General features: G+C 43.1%; 1 protein-coding gene across 7 annotated transcripts in view; it reads left to right on the top strand.

Moving 5' to 3' along the window:
• nin (ninein (GSK3B interacting protein)) overlaps nucleotides 1-19,662 on the top strand; it is a 42,181-nt gene that overhangs the window by 10,175 nt on the left and 12,344 nt on the right. For 4 of the 7 annotated variants that reach the window (XM_034129028.1, XM_034129027.1, XM_034129026.1 and 1 more), the window contains exons 5-18: nucleotides 5,118-5,163; nucleotides 5,991-6,169; nucleotides 6,619-6,765; nucleotides 7,650-7,814; nucleotides 8,170-8,306; nucleotides 8,925-9,065; nucleotides 9,302-9,476; nucleotides 9,696-9,806; nucleotides 9,949-10,038; nucleotides 11,405-11,540; nucleotides 12,833-12,954; nucleotides 13,314-14,695; nucleotides 19,367-19,465; nucleotides 19,558-19,627. In XM_034129028.1, the coding sequence (XP_033984919.1) occupies nucleotides 5,118-5,163; nucleotides 5,991-6,169; nucleotides 6,619-6,765; nucleotides 7,650-7,814; nucleotides 8,170-8,306; nucleotides 8,925-9,065; nucleotides 9,302-9,476; nucleotides 9,696-9,806; nucleotides 9,949-10,038; nucleotides 11,405-11,540; nucleotides 12,833-12,954; nucleotides 13,314-14,695; nucleotides 19,367-19,465; nucleotides 19,558-19,627 (3,000 nt within the window). Of the gene's footprint in view, nucleotides 1-5,117; nucleotides 5,164-5,990; nucleotides 6,170-6,618; nucleotides 6,766-7,649; nucleotides 7,815-8,169; nucleotides 8,307-8,924; nucleotides 9,066-9,301; nucleotides 9,477-9,695; nucleotides 9,807-9,948; nucleotides 10,039-11,404; nucleotides 11,541-12,832; nucleotides 12,955-13,313; nucleotides 14,696-16,145; nucleotides 18,081-19,366; nucleotides 19,466-19,557; nucleotides 19,628-19,662 lie in introns of those variants that run through there. The other 3 variants (XM_034129024.1, XM_034129025.1, XM_034129023.1) reach the window with 3 other exon arrangements.

Genomic DNA, 19,662 nt, shown 5'->3' with positions numbered 1-19,662 from the left:
ATTTGATTTAATAACGGCAGAGAAATTATCAGTAAAAACGTTTTATAATTTGCTGGTTACAAATTAAGATGTTTCTTATTACACTTTCAATTTAAAACCAAGAGAGCTCCACATCTCCTTAACTTATTTTTACCATAAAATTATATTAAGAAATAGAAAATTAAGAAGAAAAATGTATAAAGGATTATTTCAGATAAAAAAAATTAAACTGCTCCTTAATTGCAGTGCTAGAAATAAAAAATATATAATTACAAACATTTTTTATTTTATCCGAAATTGCTTTAATGTTGTGCAATGTTCGAAAAATCTCACTCGTCACCGGCTTGAGTTTCGATAATCAGAAAACAGTGTCCAAACGGCAGTACTGCAACTTCCGTGACGTCACCCGGCCCAGAAAGACTTTTTCCCATTGACTAACATTGGGAAAGAGACGTCTGTAAATCAGCGGATCATTTTTTTTAAACTAAATAAACTACCCAGTATGAACTATTTTATAGCCCTTATTAGAATCATTAGGTCCTTAAAGTTGTAAAATGCACTAAAAGCCGAATCTAGATGTATTTTCTCTCTCCATTCATTCTACTAAGCCGAGAGTGGGGGGGCGGGGCTTAAGGGGCGCATGCTCTGAGCGCACATACGGGTTCTTCTGCTCTGACAGCTAGGCATGATGGGTAATCTGTGACGTTTCGCTCTCTCTAAAGTTGGGCCATTTTGCCTTCATGCGCCAATGAGCAGCTCTCATAGGAAAGAACGAGACCCCGCCTCTGACGCTGTATCCAGTTCTTATTATACATCCATGGGTACAACTAGTTCCCCGAACAGTGTCTTATATGCAAGAGAGAGCGTTTCAGAATGAAGGCACACACTGGTTCAAACTAGTATGTCTTCTTTGTTGAGGATAACGGCCGTCCTTGAGCGCCAGGAAATAATGTGTTTATCTTCCCAGAGGATGAACATTATCGTCAGATCTCAGACACGCACATTCTGCATTCTTACGATGATCTTATGCAGTCATAAACGCTGCACTTTCTGTCTTTACGATTAGTTTAAACCGTTTTTTCCACATTCCTGCAGATGGGAAATCTTTTTTTTTTTAACTTCTCCAAAAGCATTTTTAATTATGTAAATGTCAATGATGTTAGTAAATGTTGAAATGTACATAACTAGATAGAAAAGAATGAAATCTAATCAAATCTTCTTTGACCTTATCCAGAAAGAACCCAAGTCAATTTGCACACATGCAAAGAATTTTAACTCGTACAAAATAACGGAGTGTGTCTTTCCGCTGCACATTTTCTCTATTATTGAAACCATTTCCATTTCCACACTGACCTTCGTGCCATCACAAAAGCTCTTTGTGCTTTCTGTCAGAAAGGCCTGATTTAAAACCATGTCTGAACTTATAAACAGCTGATTATCACAAGAGAAAATCAGCCTGCAGGGGGTTTCTGATGTGGTCACTTCTCTCACATTTATCCTATTTTGGGTTAATTAAAGGTCCCCTATTACACTGTTTTTCATCAATATATTATAGGTCTCAGATATATACAAAACATGTCTCTGAAGTGTTTGGCTCCAAACACCAAACAGATCATTGCAGCATTACCCATAATCCCCTCTGTTTCAGCCCTGTTTCAAAAGTGCTGATTCTCTGTCTGTTACTTTAGATGAAAATAAGGAGCCCCTCCCCACGCCCCTCTGAGAGATATTTGGTTACAAAGAACACAATGGTGCTCTAGGAGGAGATTCAGGTGATAAGGTGGGGGGGGGGGGTTACCTTGGTTGGTTATTGGCTAATGGTTACTCAAGACAAAACATCGTTATGACATCATAAAGTGGCCAAAATCTGATCAGCTCATTTTCAGACAGGTTTTTATAGAAATGGATCAGGACAAAAAGAGAGAGAATCTTTGTTCCTGAAACTTTCAGAGTCTCTTTACACAGAGGGGACACATGATGATGTAGAAGAGACATGAAGAAGAGGGGACACATGTTGATGAAGAAGAGACATGAAGAAGAGGGGACACATGTTGATGTAGAGGAGACATGAAGAAGAGGGGACACATGTTGATGTAGAGGAGACATGAAGAAGAGGGGACACATGTTGATGTAGAGGAGACATGAAGAAGAGGGGACACATGTTGATGTAGAAGAGACATGAAGAAGAGGGGACACATGTTGATGTAGAGGAGACATGAAGAAGAGGGGACACATGTTGATGTAGAAGAGACATGAAGAAGAGGGGGACACATGTTGATGTAGAAGAGACATGAAGAAGAGGGGACACATGTTGATGTAGAGGAGACATGAAGAAGAGGGGACACATGTTGATGTAGAAGAGACATGAAGAAGAGGGGACACATGTTGATGTAGAAGAGACATGAAGAAGAGGGGACACATGTTGATGTAGAGGAGACATGAAGAAGAGGGGACACATGTTGATGTAGAGGAGACATGAAGAAGAGGGGACACATGTTGATGTAGAGGAGACATGAAGAAGAGGGGACACATGTTGATGTAGAGGAGACATGAAGAAGAGGGGACACATGTTGATGTAGAGGAGACATGAAGAAGAGGGGACACATGTTGATGTAGAAGAGACATGAAGAAGAGGGGACACATGTTGATGTAGAAGAGACATGAAGAAGAGGGGACACATGTTGATGTAGAGGAGACATGAAGAAGAGGGGACACATGTTGATGTAGAGGAGACATGAAGAAGAGGGGACACATGTTGATGTAGAAGAGACATGAAGAAGAGGGGACACATGTTGATGTAGAGGAGACATGAAGAAGAGGGGACACATGTTGATGTAGAGGAGACATGAAGAAGAGGGGACACATGTTGATGTAGAGGAGACATGAAGAAGAGGGGACACATGTTGATGTAGAAGAGACATGAAGAAGAGGGGACACATGTTGATATAGAAGAGACATGAAGAAGAGGGGACACATGTTGATGTAGAAGAGACATGAAGAAGAGGGGACACATGTTGATGTAGAAGAGACATGAAGAAGAGGGGACACATGTTGATGTAGAAGAGACATGAAGAAGAGGGGACACATGTTGATGTAGAAGAGACATGAAGAAGAGGGGACACATGTTGATGTAGAGGAGACATGAAGAAGAGGGGACACATGTTGATGTAGAGGAGACATGAAGAAGAGGGGACACATGTTGATGTAGAGGAGACATTGAAGAAGAGGGGACACATGTTGATGTAGAGGAGACATGAAGAAGAGGGGACACATGTTGATGTAGAGGAGACATGAAGAAGAGGGGACACATGTTGATGTAGAAGAGACATGAAGAAGAGGGGACACATGTTGATGTAGAAGAGACATGAAGAAGAGGGGACACATGTTGATGTAGAGGAGACATGAAGAAGAGGGGACACATGTTGATGTAGAGGAGACATGAAGAAGAGGGGACACATGTTGATGTAGAAGAGACATGAAGAAGAGGGGACACATGTTGATGTAGAGGAGACATGAAGAAGAGGGGACACATGTTGATGTAGAGGAGACATGAAGAAGAGGGGACACATGTTGATGTAGAGGAGACATGAAGAAGAGGGGACACATGTTGATGTAGAAGAGACATGAAGAAGAGGGGACACATGTTGATATAGAAGAGACATGAAGAAGAGGGGACACATGTTGATGTAGAAGAGACATGAAGAAGAGGGGGACACATGTTGATGTAGAAGAGACATGAAGAAGAGGGGACACATGTTGATGTAGAAGAGACATGAAGAAGAGGGGACACATGTTGATGTAGAAGAGACATGGAGAAGAGGGGACACATGTGATGTAGAAGAGACATGAAGAAGAGGGGACACATGTTGATGTAGAAGAGACATGAAGAAGAGGGGACACATGTTGATGTAGAAGAGACATGGAGAAGAGGGGACACATGTTGATGTAGAAGAGACATGAAGAAGAGGGGACACATGTTGATGTAGAAGAGACATGAAGAAGAGGGGACACATGTTGATGTAGAAGAGACATGAAGAAGAGGGGACACATGTTGATGTAGAAGAGACATGAAGAAGAGGGGACACATGTTGATGTTGATGTAGAAGAGACATGGAGAAGAGGGGACACATGTTGATGTAGAAGAGACATGGAGAAGAGGGGACACATGTTGATGTAGAAGAGACATGGAGAAGAGGGGACACATGTTGATGTAGAAGAGACATGAAGAAGAGGGGACACATGTTGATGTAGAAGAGACATGAAGAAGAGGGGACACATGTTGATGTAGAAGAGACATGAAGAAGAGGGGACACATGTTGATGTAGAAGAGACATGAAGAAGAGGGGACACATGTTGATGTAGAAGAGACATGGAGAAGAGGGGACACATGTTGATGTAGAAGAGACATGAAGAAGAGGGGACACATGTTGATGTAGAAGAGACATGAAGAAGAGGGGACACATGTTGATGTAGAAGAGACATGGAGAAGAGGGGACACATGTTGATGTAGAAAAGACATGAAGAAGTGGATGTTGCATAATAGGTGACCTTTAAATCAGAGTTTACGGGAAAACAAGTTGAAGTCTGTTGAATTAAAATCTTTGTGGTTATAATGTCCGGTGAAAATATTTCCCCCGCAGCACAATTTGAAGTGAATAAAAAAATAAGCTAAATAAATGCTTAGGTTATTTGATTTCTTTGAATTGGCAGCTGTGTAGAAATGCATAGAAAGTAGCCGGAAATTACATGAGCCAGCAATATGTTTTGGTTAATTTGTATTTTTAAGGGTTTCAAAGTATATATATATTATAAAGGTCTATAGCGAAAAGGACATTGAGACAGACATGCTTAATTGCATTTGAGTTTTATTTTAAGTATATGAGACCCATATTTGTTTCTTTAAAAAATGTTATTTTAATTTAATTAAATCTACTTTCCTTGATGATGTCATTCTTTATAAAGCCTTTTAATTCATAGTTTTTACCCTTAATATTAAACACGGATCATCATTTCTTCATTTCCCCCGGGACTTTGAAATCTTCGCGGACTCAGTAACCGTCAATTTCTATTGGCAACACTGATTTAAATTATTATTTGTGATATTAACCTACATTTTTCCGTGTTTTTCTCTGTTTAAGCGCTGGAACGCTCATGATACCAGCACAGAGGAGTTTGAGGCTGAAGGTACGTTTATAGTTCAGTCATTTATTAAACTTCCCTCTACAGATATTTGTTTCAATGTTTTTGGCCGTGGATCTGTTAGCCTAGCATTCAGGATATTATGACTTAAACCAGGAATATTACACAAAAAACAGACACACTGTTGATCGAAGTTAAAGATTATATTGTTGTTGTATAAGAGACACAAATCTTGCAGCAAGTCAACCAAGAGTATGTGTTTTGAAGATTAATAAAACCTTACAGATTTTATACTTTTTTGGATGGATGGATGGATAGGTAGGTAGGTGGGTAGGTGGGTAGGTGGGTAGGTGGGTAGGTGGATGGATAGGTAGGTAGGTAGGTAGGTAGGTGGGTGGATAGATGGATAGATGGATAGATGGATAGATGGATAGATGGATAGATGGATAGATGGATAGATGGATAGATGGATAGATGGATAGATGGATAGATGGATAGATGGATAGGTAGGTAGGTAGGTAGATAGATAGATAGATAGATAGATAGATAGATAGATAGATAGATAGGTAGGTAGGTAGGGGGCAGGAGCTCCAACAAGCCGTTTAGGACAGAGAGTGAATACACATACTATACAGAGATGCTGTATGAGAAACCAATGTGAGTTTGCACAATATACATTTATTTTAGTATACCTCAACAATGGAACTATGATCAGTAGAAATGGCCATGACATGGGACCTTTAAGTCCAGTTATTCAGAGAAGCTATGGAGCAGAGAGTTCTCTTCCAGCCAGAGGAGATTTGTTGTACAGTATCTGTCCTTGTGACCATATCCACAGTAAAGATGATTTCTCCCCTGGTTCCTGTGTGCAGGTCAGATGCAGCTCTGGAACCCCGACGACCCCATCACCCTCCGGGGGTCGGGGGTCCCCCAGCTTCCCCCCGCTGTGCAGGAGAGGCTGCAGGACGCCTGCCATCAGATGCAGGTCAGCTGGGACGGCTCTGCAGATCACTCCCAGCTGATGGAGCTCTGCCAACACCTCGGACTGGAGGTGAGGCGCAAAGATTTCTCTTTTATATCATTTTGAAATCACACAGAACTTTAATAGAATAGAATGGGCAGGATGAAAGCCTCTAATGGTCATGCATGCAGAGCACACAGCACACAGTGTAATGTGTTCTCTTCATTTATCTTTAAATAGCCATGTAGAGAATCAGACATTTGGATTTCATAACACGAGCTCCATTTTAGATTGAAATAAAATATGACAAATAAAATAATACAAAATATTTATATAAACATAATAAGGTAAAGTAAGAATGTACAATAAGACTAACAAAAGAAACGTATTTATATTAAAATAATAATAAGGATAGCAATACAATGATTTAAAAACAGAAGATTTGTTTTTTATAACTATTTATTTTTTCTTTATAAATACCTGCACCTGGTCTCTCTAGCAAACATTTCTCCCTCACCAAACACCTGTGTATTTTCCAGATAAACGTGGACGTCCTCCAGAGTCTGACGGGTGACGGAGAGATGAACGTTCAGGAGTTTGTCTCCCGGGTTTTAAATCAGAACAAACCTCCGACACCGTCCGCCTCCACGCCGTACAGGCAGCTCAAACGCCTCCACTCCACACAGGTGAACATGCTCAGGGTTAATGATGTCAGCTATTTAGACTAATGCCTAAATCAACTTCTTCACTAAAAGTCTGGTCCGTTTGGTCCTGAGCATTCAGTCAGCATTTCAGTCTGACTATGTCAAACAAAAAACGATATTTATTTTAGTCTATTCAAATAGTTTTAGACGTCAGATTTTATTTAAAATGTCAGGTGGATTCTGTTATCATTGTTACATTTAGCTTCAGGAAGTCCTCCTCCAGCTGTAGTCCTCATTAGTTTGAAAGAAATAACAAATTGTGGTTATTTTAGCTGACTTTGCAGTTGTGATATGATTTGCAATATTAACGATTTTATTAAATATAGTCATCATGCATAAAACAACATATTTTTCCTTTTTTAGTTTCCCTGTAATAGTCATTAAAGGTGGGGTAGGTCATTTTGGAGAAACCAGCTCGAGTGCGCTAGAATTTGAAAATACACAACCGGAGAAAATCTGCCACTTCCTTACAGAGCCCCTCCTCCAACACACACGAACCCCCACATGACCAATGAGGGCACGAGATAAGTCTGTGCACAGATGGAAGGCTGACAGGCAGGTAGGCCATCCAGTTATTTTAGCCGGGCCGGCTCAGATGATTGGTCGTGCTTTTTACAGTACTACGGCTTCCACAGATGACATTTTTTTATGGATTTTTTTGTCAAAGCACTTCAGATATTCATTGCTATCGGGATGTTAAGAGCATTCCATGGAATATAACAAAAAGTGTATCTCGAGCCGGTTTCTCAAACTTACCTACCCCACCTTTAAGAGCTAGATCTCAGGTTGCATTTTCTGTAGATTACCTCTCTGTTTTCTGTATTAAAACACGTTATATCCCCCCCCCCCCCCCCCCCCCCGTGCAGCCGTTTGATGAGGGCGGGCGTCGCACAGTGTCCTGTCCACTCAGCAGCTCCATCGGCCTGTGTCTGTTCTCCAGCCTGGACGACGGGAGCGGCTTCACGGCGGTGGAGAGCCTGCTGGACGCCTGGATGGAGGAGGGCGTGGAGAACAGCCTGGAGATCCTGCAGGTACATTACTCTGATTATTAGTTTTACTTTGACCTGATGTCAAAAAGATTCGGAAATGAATAGCCTTTATTTTGGCTTGAACCTTTGCGAAATTAATATGGTTTGGAAATGTTCTCTAAAGCAAATGATAAAAATGTTAAATTTGATAAGCTATGTAAAAGTTCATGTTATTTGATTTTTTTCACAATTGTAGGTTTATTCTTTCTTTTGGTTTTTTATAATTACTTTGTCTTATTCTGAAAAAAAATTCTTTATGTGAAAATAAAACAAATCATTTTACTAAATATTTACAAAAAGGAACAAATATTATTGTTATTTCTTTGTTATTAATGTGATATTATTGTTGTTGTTGCAGGCTCTGAACTTCGATCTGGACGGGCGTCTGAGCCTCAGCGATCTGACTTTGGCTCTGGAGAGCGAGCTCCTCGTCACCAAGAACGGGATCCACCAGGCGGCGCTCGCCAGCTTCAGATCTGAGATCAGACATCTGCTGTGAGTACAAAGTCTTAAAGGTCACCTATTATGCAACCATCCTCTTCTTCATGTCTCTTCTACTTCAGCATGTGTCCCCTCTTCTTCATGTCTCTTCTACATCAACATGTGTCCCCTCTTCTTCATGTCTCTTCTACATCAACATGTGTCCCCTCTTCTTCATGTCTCTTCTACATCAACATGTGTCCCCTCTTCTTCATGTCTCTTCTACATCAACATGTGTCCCCTCTTCTTCATGTCTCTTCTACATCAACATGTGTCCCCTCTTCTTCATGTCTCTTCTACATCAACATGTGTCCCCTCTTCTTCATGTCTCTTCTACATCAACATGTGTCCCCTCTTCTTCATGTCTCTTCTACATCAGCATGTGTCCCCTCTTCTTCATGTCTCTTCTACATCAAACAGAGGGGATTATGGGATGCTGCAATGATCTGTTTGGTGTTTGGAGCCAAACACTTCAGAGACATGTTTTGTATATATCTGAGACCTGTAATATATTGATGAAAAACAATATAATTGGGGACCTTTAATTTATATTGAATAAATAGATTTGGAACCGTTTGAAAGCTGCAGGAGTAGGATGTGTAATCATGAGTTAATTGTTGTTTTTATTCTCAGAGAGCGTGTGGACAGGGAGCTCGGGGAGAAGGGGAGGATTCGTTCTGATCTGGAGAAAACCGAGAAACTAAAAGCTCAACTCGCTGTCGAGGTGGATGAGAGACACGCTGCTATAGAGCAAACCAACAACCAAAACCTCAGGTATTTAACTTATTTTAACATCTTACATAGAGGCTTGTTGAAGTTGAGTATTACACGACATGTGTGGCTTTTAAAATGGAAGCAAATGGACCAAGAAGCCCTATTTGTATTTGCTTAAACCACAATAACTTAATGCTTACCGCAAAGGCGTTGACTCCATCCTCCTCCTACATGTGTCACAGTCAGTATTGTGGTGTGTTTGTGTTGAGTATTTGTGTTGTATGTTCTGTGTGCAGGAAGCTGGAGCAGGATCACAGGGAGAAGCTGAGTGTGGTGCGCTCAGATCTGATGAAGGACATGGAGCTGATGCAGCAGCAGAACGATCAGAAGAGAGAGACCCTGGAGGCCGAGCTGGAGAAGATCAGGGAGGACGAGTCCTTCCTCAGAGACCACCTCTCCATCTCCCTCCAGGTACACACACACACTTTCTCTGTGGATATAGTATAAGGTGGTTTCTCCACACAGAATGTCTAATGTATAATGTCTCCACACAGAATGTCTAATGTCTAATGTCTCCACACAGAATATCTAATGTCTAATGTCTCCACACAGAATGTCTAATGTCTAATGTCTCCACACAGAATGTCTAATGTCTCCACACAGAATGTCTAATGTCTCTTATTATTCCAGGAAAACAGACGCCTTGAAATGGAGCTGCTGGACAGCACCGACCACCTGGTGGCGGCTCAGAGTCAGAACACTAAACTTCAGACTAACCTGGAAAACATGAGGAAAGAGAAGGTATAATAGACAGTTTAATGGGTCTACAATTCCAAAACAGTCTAATTGTGTGTAACATGTATAATGGTTTTGTGTCTTCTTTTTATTTTATGGTTCATGTGCAAACAAACTAATAACGTGTAAATGATTTTGTCTTGTTCAGTTTGGAGACTTGGACCCCGGCAGCGCAGACTTCTTACTCCAAGAGGAACGAATCAAAGAATTACGCAGCAGCTACGAAGCTCACTACAGGGTAACTACACACTGTCTCAATCACTAACAATGTCCACCTTTTTCAACTGCATGGAAATGTTATGCTGGGGCTTTTTTATGTAAAAAGATACAGATAGAAGAAGATACCAATCACAGTCAAAACGCATTATAACACAATGTAAAGACAACTATTTACAACATTGGAAAGAAGAAACTAGAAGCCAAAGTAGGTTAGAAAGTTACCTGGCTCTAAACAGAGAATATGAACTGGCAGAATATCTCTCTACTGTCAGAGATAGAAAGCAGAGACAGATCCTAACCAAGCACAGGCTCAGTGACCACACACTGGCAACAGGAAGACACAACAGATCCTGGCAACCAAAAGAAAACAGAATATGTGGTCACTGTGCGACAGGTGAGACTGAGACAGAGATGCACTTCCTCCTGAAGTGCCAAACATTCAAAGAAATAAGGGACATTGTTACTGTAACAAGTTGAACTCTGTAATCCCAGGTTTCAAGGAGGTTAATGACCTCTCAAGACTGAACATACTCCTAGGAGAAGGAGACATCTTGCTGCCCAATATGTATACACATGCCACAAGCTGAGGGACAGTGGCCGTTAATGAAATAATATCCAGGGGATGCATGCAGAGCTGTCATTGGCTGAGATAAGTCCGGCCGTGCGTCACGACTCTTTGAAACATCACTGTTGCCGGAAATGCATCCACGAAGGAGCCGTGGAGGACCGTGGAGGACCCATCAGTGTCTCCTCGGTTAGAGCTCCTCCAGAGAGCCTCCTCGACGCTCGATGCTCGGTCCTCGAAGTGCATTTAGAGAAATGAGATGTCCTTCAACATGGCGCGCTAAAATTAATTTCCGGGTCACTACCGGAGGACCGAGGAGTCGAGGAGTCGAGGAGTCGAGGAGTCGAGGAGGGGGAATTGATGAAATGAGAAAGGGACAGTGAATGAGACACATACACACAAAATCACGCACCCAAAGAAACGCAAACACACACGTGTGTTGAAGTGTAATTGTATCACTGTGTGTATTTATATATATCAATAATATGTACAAATTTGAAATGTATGTTAATGTTAATTATTTTGTATTTTGATGCTTTGGCAACATTGTTTGGTTTAACTTTCATGCCAATAAAGCACCTTTTGAATTGAATTGAATTGAATTGAATTGAATTGAAGAAGAACAGAGAATGAGACAGGACTTTTGGTACTGATAATACCTCCCCAAAATGTGTTATTCAACATGCATGAAAGTGAATGATGGGAAATGAATGATATACAGTCAGAAATAACTCTGTGTGACACTCATTCGTACATGCCGACTAATCAGAAGTGTCGGCGGTGATAATGTCTTGATGTTTTTATCATCTGATGTGTGCAGGAGCTGCAGGATCGTATCGACGAGCTGCAGATGGAGCTGCAGGAGTTTCACAGCGTGGGACGAGTTCTTCAGCCTGGACACAAAACGCTCTCTGAGGAGCTGGAGAGCAAGAGCCCCGGCATGGAGTCTGACCCTGGTACTAATAATAATAATAATACATCACACTTATATAGCGCTTTTCTAAAAACTCAAAGACGCTTTGACAGAGAATAACACAAAAACGAAGAAAATACATAAAGAGACAAACAAAACAGAAAAGGGGGGTGGGGGAAATGGTCAGTGGTTGAATGCAGTCTTGAGTGATTACCACACACACACACACACACTCACTCACTCACTCACTCACTCACTCATGGGCGTAATTTCCACTGGGGACAGGGGGGACATGTCCCCCCCACTTTTCAAAATCCCATTTGTGTCCCCCCCACTTTTTAAATGTGTTTATTATTATTTTTTTTACGCAAGCGGTCATCGTCAAGGAGGAGCGTCTGTGTGTGTGTGGCACGAGCGCATCTTGTGAGAGAGAGATAGAAAGAGAGAGAGAGAGGGGGTTGTTGTTAGCATTTGGTGCTAGCTCGGAGCTAACGGAGATTAGTAGCTGTTTCAACAATAAGGAGAGGGAGAGCTCTTTCCTGTCGGACTTTGAGAGACTGAGAGAGAGACAGACAAATATATAGAGAGACAGAGAGAGTTACGTGGGTTGTTGTTAGCATCTGGTGCTAGCCCGGAGCTAACGGAGATTAGTAGCTGTTTCAACAATAAGGAGAGGGAGAGCTCTTTCCTGTCGGACTTTGAGAGAGTGAGAGAGAGACAGACAAATATATAGAGAGAGAGAGAGACTGAGAGAGAGACAGAGAGTTACGTGGGTTGTTGTTAGCATCTGGTGCTAGCCCGGAGCTAACGGAGATTAGAAGCTGTTTCAACAATAAGGAGAGGGAGAGCTCTCTCCTGTCGTAAAACAGGTTCACATGGATAGGATACTAGATAAGTGTGCACGCTCATTATATACACTACACATTTTTCTTGGATTTGTTAACACTATAGTCCCTAATATATTTGTAGAAAGGCAGGAAATGGAATTAAATCGAGAAAATGTTTCATTGCGGAGGACCCCCTGTTTTGTGTCCCCCCCACTTCTCAAACCAAAGTTACACCCTTGCACTCACTCACTCACTCACTCCCTGCAGAGCTCATTTCACAGGCCTAGAGGATTTTGTATTTTATTATATATGTTGGATTGTTGGAGGAGCTCAGGTCAGAAGAATTTCATTGCCATTTCTAGACTGTAGCTTATGTGCATGTGACAATAAAACCTTTGAATCTTTGAATCTAACGGCATCTGCTCATGACACACTCTGTATATAGACATGTAGGAAAGAAACGGGTAGACCACGAGCTTCTTTCAATGTATAACGTTATTTCCTGCAGGCATCGGGGCGGACGAGGTGCAGCCGTTCAGCATGAGCCTGGAGGCGGAGATGATGTTGGAGCACCTGAAGGAGCAACACCTGCAGGAGATCGAGGAGTTGCAGAGCCAGCTGGAGTGCAAGGTATAGAAAATATGTATTTGTAAAAATGTGTATGCGTGTTTTTGATTTAGAAACTACAACAACAAAAAATCTCCTTTTTTTGAGAAAAAAATTCAGAATTTTGAGGAAAAAATTCAGAATTTTGAGAAAAAAAATTCAGGATTTTTGTTGAAAAATGTGTAAATTCTGACAAAAGACAAAATTCTGGAAAAAATGTAAGAACTGAGAAAACAAAGCCCAAGTCTGGCAAAAAATAAGATCTTAAAAAAAAACATTCGGGGAAAAAAAAGCCAGAATTTTGGAAAGAGATGTCAGAGATGTCCCGCCCCTTTAGTTTAAAATTCAGAACAAAAAAGTCAAAATGTCTTTCTCCCCCTCAGATGAATGAGTTTGATGAGATGCTGGTGAAGAAGAAGGAGGTGCAGGAGGAGCAGGCGGCGTCTCTAGCGCTGCAGCACCAGCAGGAGGTGGAGGCTCTGAGGGAGGAGATGCTCGGCGTCCAGAAGAAAACACAGGAGCTTCAGATCCGATTGGAGGAGGAGACCTCCACCCTTCAGAGGAGGCTCAACGAGGAGAGGGAGGAGATAGACGTCCTGCAGGAGGAGCAGCTCACAGCGCTCAGGCAGCAGCTGCAGGAGGCGCACTCCTACGCCGCTGACCTGGAGGAGCAGATCAACACCAACATGGACGAGGACGCCGTGGAGGAGCTGAGGAAGCAACAGGAGGAGAAGGAGGAGGAGAAGGAGAGGAGGTTGCTAAAGGACTTTGAAAATGAGAAGGAGCTGCTGCAAGAAAGACATACAGAAGAGCTGAAGGTCAGATTAGAGGAGGCGAAGGTGAGGTTTGAGGAGGAGCAGGTGGAGCTCTCTGAGGCCAAGCTAGAGGAGGCGAAGGTGAGGTTTGAGGAGGAGCAGGTGGAGCTCTCTGAGGCCAAGCTAGAGGAGGCGACAAGGAGGCTGCAGGGGGAGTTAGAGAAGGAGAAGGAGGCGTTGCAAGAAAGACACAAAGAGGAGGTGAAGGTGCGACTAGAGGAGGTGAAGGTGAAGTTTGAAGCGGAGAAGGTGCAGCTGGAGGAGCAGAGCAATGAGTCCCTGCAGGTGGTGCTGGAGGAGGAGGTGTTGAGGCTGGTGAGGGAGCAGCAGGAGAAGGAGGCTGAGATCAGGATGCATTGGGAGGAGGAGACAGTCCGGCTGCAGGAGCTCCATCAGGAGGCCCTGCTGCAGGAGAGGCTGACGCTGCAGGAGCTCCATCAGGAGGCCCTGCTGCAGGAGAGGCTGACGCTGCAGGAGCTTCACCAGGAGACCCAGCTGCGGGAGAGGCTGACGCTGCAGGAGCTGCACCAGGAGGCCCAGCTGCAGGAGAGGCTGACGCTGCAGGAGCTCCACCAGGAGACCCAGCTGCAGGAGAGGCTGACGCTGCAGGAGAGGAGTGAGCAGAGGGAGGCGAGGGTGAGGGAGGAGCTGGAGAGGGAGAGGCTGCAGCTGGAGGAGGACTATGAGGGGATGCTGCAGGAGAGGATGGAGGAGGAGAGGGAGAAGCTGGAGACCCAGAGGGAGGAGGAGGAGAGGAGGGTGGAGGGTCTGATGGAGGAGCAGAGGAGTCGTCTGCAGGAGAAACAACAGGAGGTGATGGAGGAGGACAGGAGTCGTCTGCAGGAGAAACAGCAGCAGTTGATGAAGGAGGTGATGCTGAGGCACGCTGCAGAGAGGGAGGCGCTCAGCGGGGAGATGGAGGCGCTGAGGGAGGACATCGCTCAGGAGAGGTGAGGCTTTTTATTATCAAAGTGTCGCCTTCGTTTGTTTTTATCATTGACATTTTCATAGCATCCTTTTTAAAGTATCTTGTGTAGTCAAAGCGTGTGGATATACCAGCTGCACACAGTCTTCAAAGACACTTGAATGGTAAGACACGATGTCCTTAGATCATTTTCAAAATTGTGAAAAAACAAAAACATGTGAAGTACGCTTTTATTATTATGTCTGTTCTCACATTTTATTGTTTAATCTAGAAATATATATTTTTTTTTACCTCCATCATAAACGTCTTGTAGATTGGTATTAAAGGGGACCTATCATGCTATCTTTAGGCAATAGCATAGGTCTCAGATATATACAAATATATATAAAAACATGTCTATGAAGTGTTTTGCTCAAAATACCAAACAGATCACCCATTCTAGCCATGCCTCATATCCCTCTATTTCACTTCCTGTTTCAAAAGTGCTGATTCTGGATATAAAGCTTTATAAAAAAAATTAAAAAAGGGGGGGGCTGAGCTCATGCGGGACCCGGCAGCTACTGTCTAAACTAAATACTGCCGTGATGAAACGCCATATCATGGATTATCAAGGATTCTTTCTGAAACAGTATGGAGCTCAAAGGCTTTCTCTCTTGCCGGTTATACCACAAGGTGAGTTCCTTTTTATTTCCTGCTTCTTCACACCCATGCTCTCCAGTACAGGTTAGCTCTGAGTGTTAGCGATGCTAATGTAAACACCGACCATATTACGTCCAAAACAGTCGGGCATTGTTTCTGATAGCAACGTTTCTGATCGGGCCGTGGGTCCACATTTCAGATATTACGTCATATCGGACGCAAATCTGGATCAGCTCCGTTGTAGCCCCGTTTTTAGAGATTTGGGTACGGAGGAAAAGAGAGAGGGTTTTATTTTCGACACACCGGGGACACATCTTTATGTATAAAATACATCAAAAAGTGCATTTTGCATGATAGGTCCCCTTTAAAAAAAGTCCTAAATCTAACTTGCCTTAAGATGTAGGAACCTTAAAATATGAATTGTCTTCTCCCGAACTTTTTTTTTTTTTAGGGTTGCACAATTAATAGCAACATGAACTAGTGCAATATTCAAATTGCAGTAAGCGCAAAAAGGGCAAAATATGTGTACACTTTTATTTAAAATGTATGTTCAAAACACACAATAGCACATGGCACCTTATACTAGAGTTGGGTGATCTTTTTTCCAATTCAGCAGCTGGTTACTGTTCAATAACAATAACAAACACAATATTTAGCCGGGGCGAAATTAATGCAAAAATGTACGATTTGTGAATTGTATTTACTGATGGCAGTCTAGAAGAAAAATACCCATTTTAGGCCAAATAATGTGAGACATCCTTTTTAAAAAAGTCCTCAGTTTTGTATAACTTGTTGTACTAATAAGAGCTGCTGTGACACTCATTAACCGCGCACAGGAGGGACATCGAGATGAGCTTCAACAGGAGACTGCAAGAAGTGCAAAGTCGTTTCTCAGGCGATCAAGAATCTGTCGCCGAGCGTTTTCAGACGGACGTTTTCAAACTGGAGCAGAGCTACCAGGAGGAGCTGAAGAGTCTCTCTGATAAACAGCAGGAGCAGCAGCTCTGCTGGGAGGAGAAGATCCAGGAGGTCCTCGCTAATGCTGAGGAGCAGAGGAGGAAGATGGAGGAGGACGAGCAGCGAGAGAAAGAAAGGTGGGATAAAGAACGAGAAGAGATGGAGCTTCTTCACGAACGGGATGTGGAGGAACTTGGGGTGAAGAACGAGCAGCTCGATGATTTAATAAGTGAAGCTCAGACTAAAGAGTTAGCGCTGAGTAAGCAACTCAACGACCTCCACACCCGCCTCCAAGGAAGTCTGGAAACGAAAGACGACCTCCTCGCTCTCGCTGAGCAGAAGGCGCTGGATTCTGAGTTCCTTCTGAACCAAACCGTGCAGGATTTCAAACACGAGAGGGAGGAACTCTTAAACATCCAGACAGAGCTTGAGGTGAAACACAACGAGACGCTCTCCATGTCTGCGCGGCACATCGAGGAGAGGGTCGAGCTGCTGACGGAGCGCGACGATCTGAGGGTGAAGATCGAGGAGCTGGAGGCGCTGCTCAAACAGGCGGCCGAAGACTTTGAGCTGGAGAGGAAGGAGCTGCAGGAGAATCTGGGAGAGGTTGGAGGTTCTGAAAATGTAGAAAATGTTGAGGGAAAGAGTGATAATGAAGTTGAAAGCATGCCGGAAGTAAATCAGGTTGCTGCTTCTGAAGATTACAGACAAGAGGATTTAAACTCTGAGAAAGTGGGGTGTTGTTCAGCAGAAATTGGACAAGAAGACTCTGAATTAACATCCTCAGAAAGCCCAGATACGCCACATAATTCAGATGTCGAATCCGAAGAGGAAGCTGTTCCCCGAGAGATGTCGTGTGAACAGGTCTCGTCCCTGGAGGCGTTTGGGGGTGAAGATTGTGAGAAAGAACAAGCTCTCCGATCATGTGAGGAGGAGGAGGAGGAGAACAAACCTCAAGATGTCTGTGAAATGCTTTCTCATGAAGGAGAGAAGCTGAATCATGAGACTGAGGTCGAGCCGGAGGACGCTGAGGTTCACTATCTACCAGATCAATCAGAATCAGACTGGGAACATTTAACCACTGAACCACCGGATGACTGTGCACATGATTCAGACGCTGATTGTGCAGAGGTCAAGGATCGTTCGCTCCTCAAACTGCGAGCTTTGTACAGCAACGTGACGGAGGAGAACACCCTGCTGCAGGACAAGGTGTACCTGCTGCAGCAGAAGACAGAACTACTGGAGAATCTCCTGCTTTATAACGCCGAGAAAGTCAAAAACGGCCGCCAGGTGTTGGAGGAAACCTACGGCCTGAAAGTGAAGCTGTTAATGGAGCACGTAAAGACGCTGGAGATGAAGGCCTTTAAGACGACTCTCCTGCAGATTAAATATGACGATTGCATGTGTGAGAACGGCAAACTGAAGAAGCAGAATGCAGAGCTTGAGAAGAGAGCGTGGAGTCGTCTGGAAAGTGACCGTGATTTCCAGGAGAAAGAGAGTTTATCCCAGTTTTTCTGTGAGTTTGAGAAGCGGGAGCAGGAGGAGGAGGAGGGTTTCTCAGAGGACGATCTGCAGGACAGCTGTGAGGAGTTTGAGATGCACAACAGCAAACTCCGCAGAGCCATCACAGATCTGCAGGACAGGTCGCTGACGTTAAATAAATCCACGCAGGCTCATAGGTAACACGGAGATAAATAGTAAAGTAGGACCCCGTCCCGCTCCTCGTCCCGCTCCTCGTTTCCCGTCCGTTCCGATTTTTAAAAGCGCTTCTCCTTTCGTTCCCAAGCACCTTCCTGTGATTAGGCTTCTAAATCCTGCAGATGTTGACCATGTGTGCATCTGTTGTCCCTGTAGGTCACCAGAGGACTTGCAAAACCAATGCAAGTTTGTGAATCGTAGAATCGGAGGCTTTTAAATGAGTGGTCGACTGATAACGTTTCTCGATGCTCGTTGCCGATATTCAAAAACTAATAACGCTGATATATTGTTGTTGTTTTTGCATCTGATGAAATGTAACATGTTCAATTTCATAGAGAGCCACAGTGACGCGTCCTAAAACCCGGAAGTAAACTCCTTCCGGTTCCTTCGACAAAAACGCAATGCAATCTCTCCATAGGGTTTAGGAAAATAGCTGGAAATAAGGTCTGTGGTTGAAACACATTGAAGAGACGGGTCACGTTTTGTTCAGCCGGATAATCTCCACATGTCTACCCTACTTTTATCATTTTCTAATCATAAATCTAGCCGCCAGAAGCAAAATGCTAACGTTATGCTATAAACGAAGGGTCGCTGCTTCAACGTCACGCCAACTTAAGATCCATATTCAAACATACAGATTCTAAATGGTACGAGTTGAAGCGTTTGTTTGAACAGTTTGCAGGAGGCAGGTACTTGCTTTCAAGCAGAACAGGGCAAACAAACTTAGAGGGAGTGTTTACGTGTTCAGCGTAATGACGTACAACGGCCTCCACAACTTCTGTAGTCCTATTCAGCCACTTGGTAACAACCATCGTGTTTCAGACACGTCAACTCTTCAGAAATCACCAGCGGGGTCACTGCTGATGGGTTTAATGTCGTAGAACAAAACGTGATCCGTCTCTTCAATGTGTCTCAACCACAGACCTTATTTCCAGCTACTTTCCAACATCCTATGGAGAAGCTGCATTGCTTTTTGTCGAAGGAACCGGAAGTGGTAAAATGCTAACTTACTTCCGGGTTTTAGGACGCGTCACTGTGGCACTCTATTGACTACAGAAAACAAAGCTATCCAGATATAAAAGTTGGCAATATCAGGAAAGAATATTTTGGACACAAGTCCAGAGATTTTGAAGAAACTAAACTTTGTGGAAATCAAATTGTAAGAATAAAAAAATGTGTGCAATTTAACAACGGCAATTATCAGCATCTCCTGGTTTCTGAGAGACTATACAAAGTTGCATAAATAATCATCCATCATCTCAAAATGGAGTTAATCAGTCGGTCACTAATTTAAATGAATATCCAGTAATGTCATACAACTGAGTTTTAAATGTTTTTCTCTGTCACAGTTATAGGTGAGCTTTAGTTTCTTGTGTTGTAACATATTTGTGTGCGTCTGTAGATCTGAAGCCGGTCGCCTCTCTGAGGAAAACGGGGTCCTGCGTCAGAAGATCGCTGCGCTGAAGGACGAGGATTTAAAAGAAGTCCAGGAAGAGTTAAAGTAAGAAGCAACATTTTAATTTCTACTCGTATTTGATATTTACCCGTTTGCATTGTTGTGAAATGACACTTTCTTCTCATGTTTGATTTCAGACAAACAATGGAGCACTTAAAGAAAGGGAAGACTGAAGCTCAAACTGCAGCGGAGGCTTTCCAGAGACGGGTAAGAAAATGATCAAAACAAGAGTCTGTTTTAAA

This window comes from Trematomus bernacchii, unplaced genomic scaffold (assembly GCF_902827165.1).
Source record: "Trematomus bernacchii unplaced genomic scaffold, fTreBer1.1, whole genome shotgun sequence".
NCBI lineage: Eukaryota > Metazoa > Chordata > Actinopteri > Perciformes > Nototheniidae > Trematomus > Trematomus bernacchii.
Note: the sequence above shows the minus strand (reverse complement) of the source record. Positions and strands in the feature narration are given on the sequence as shown.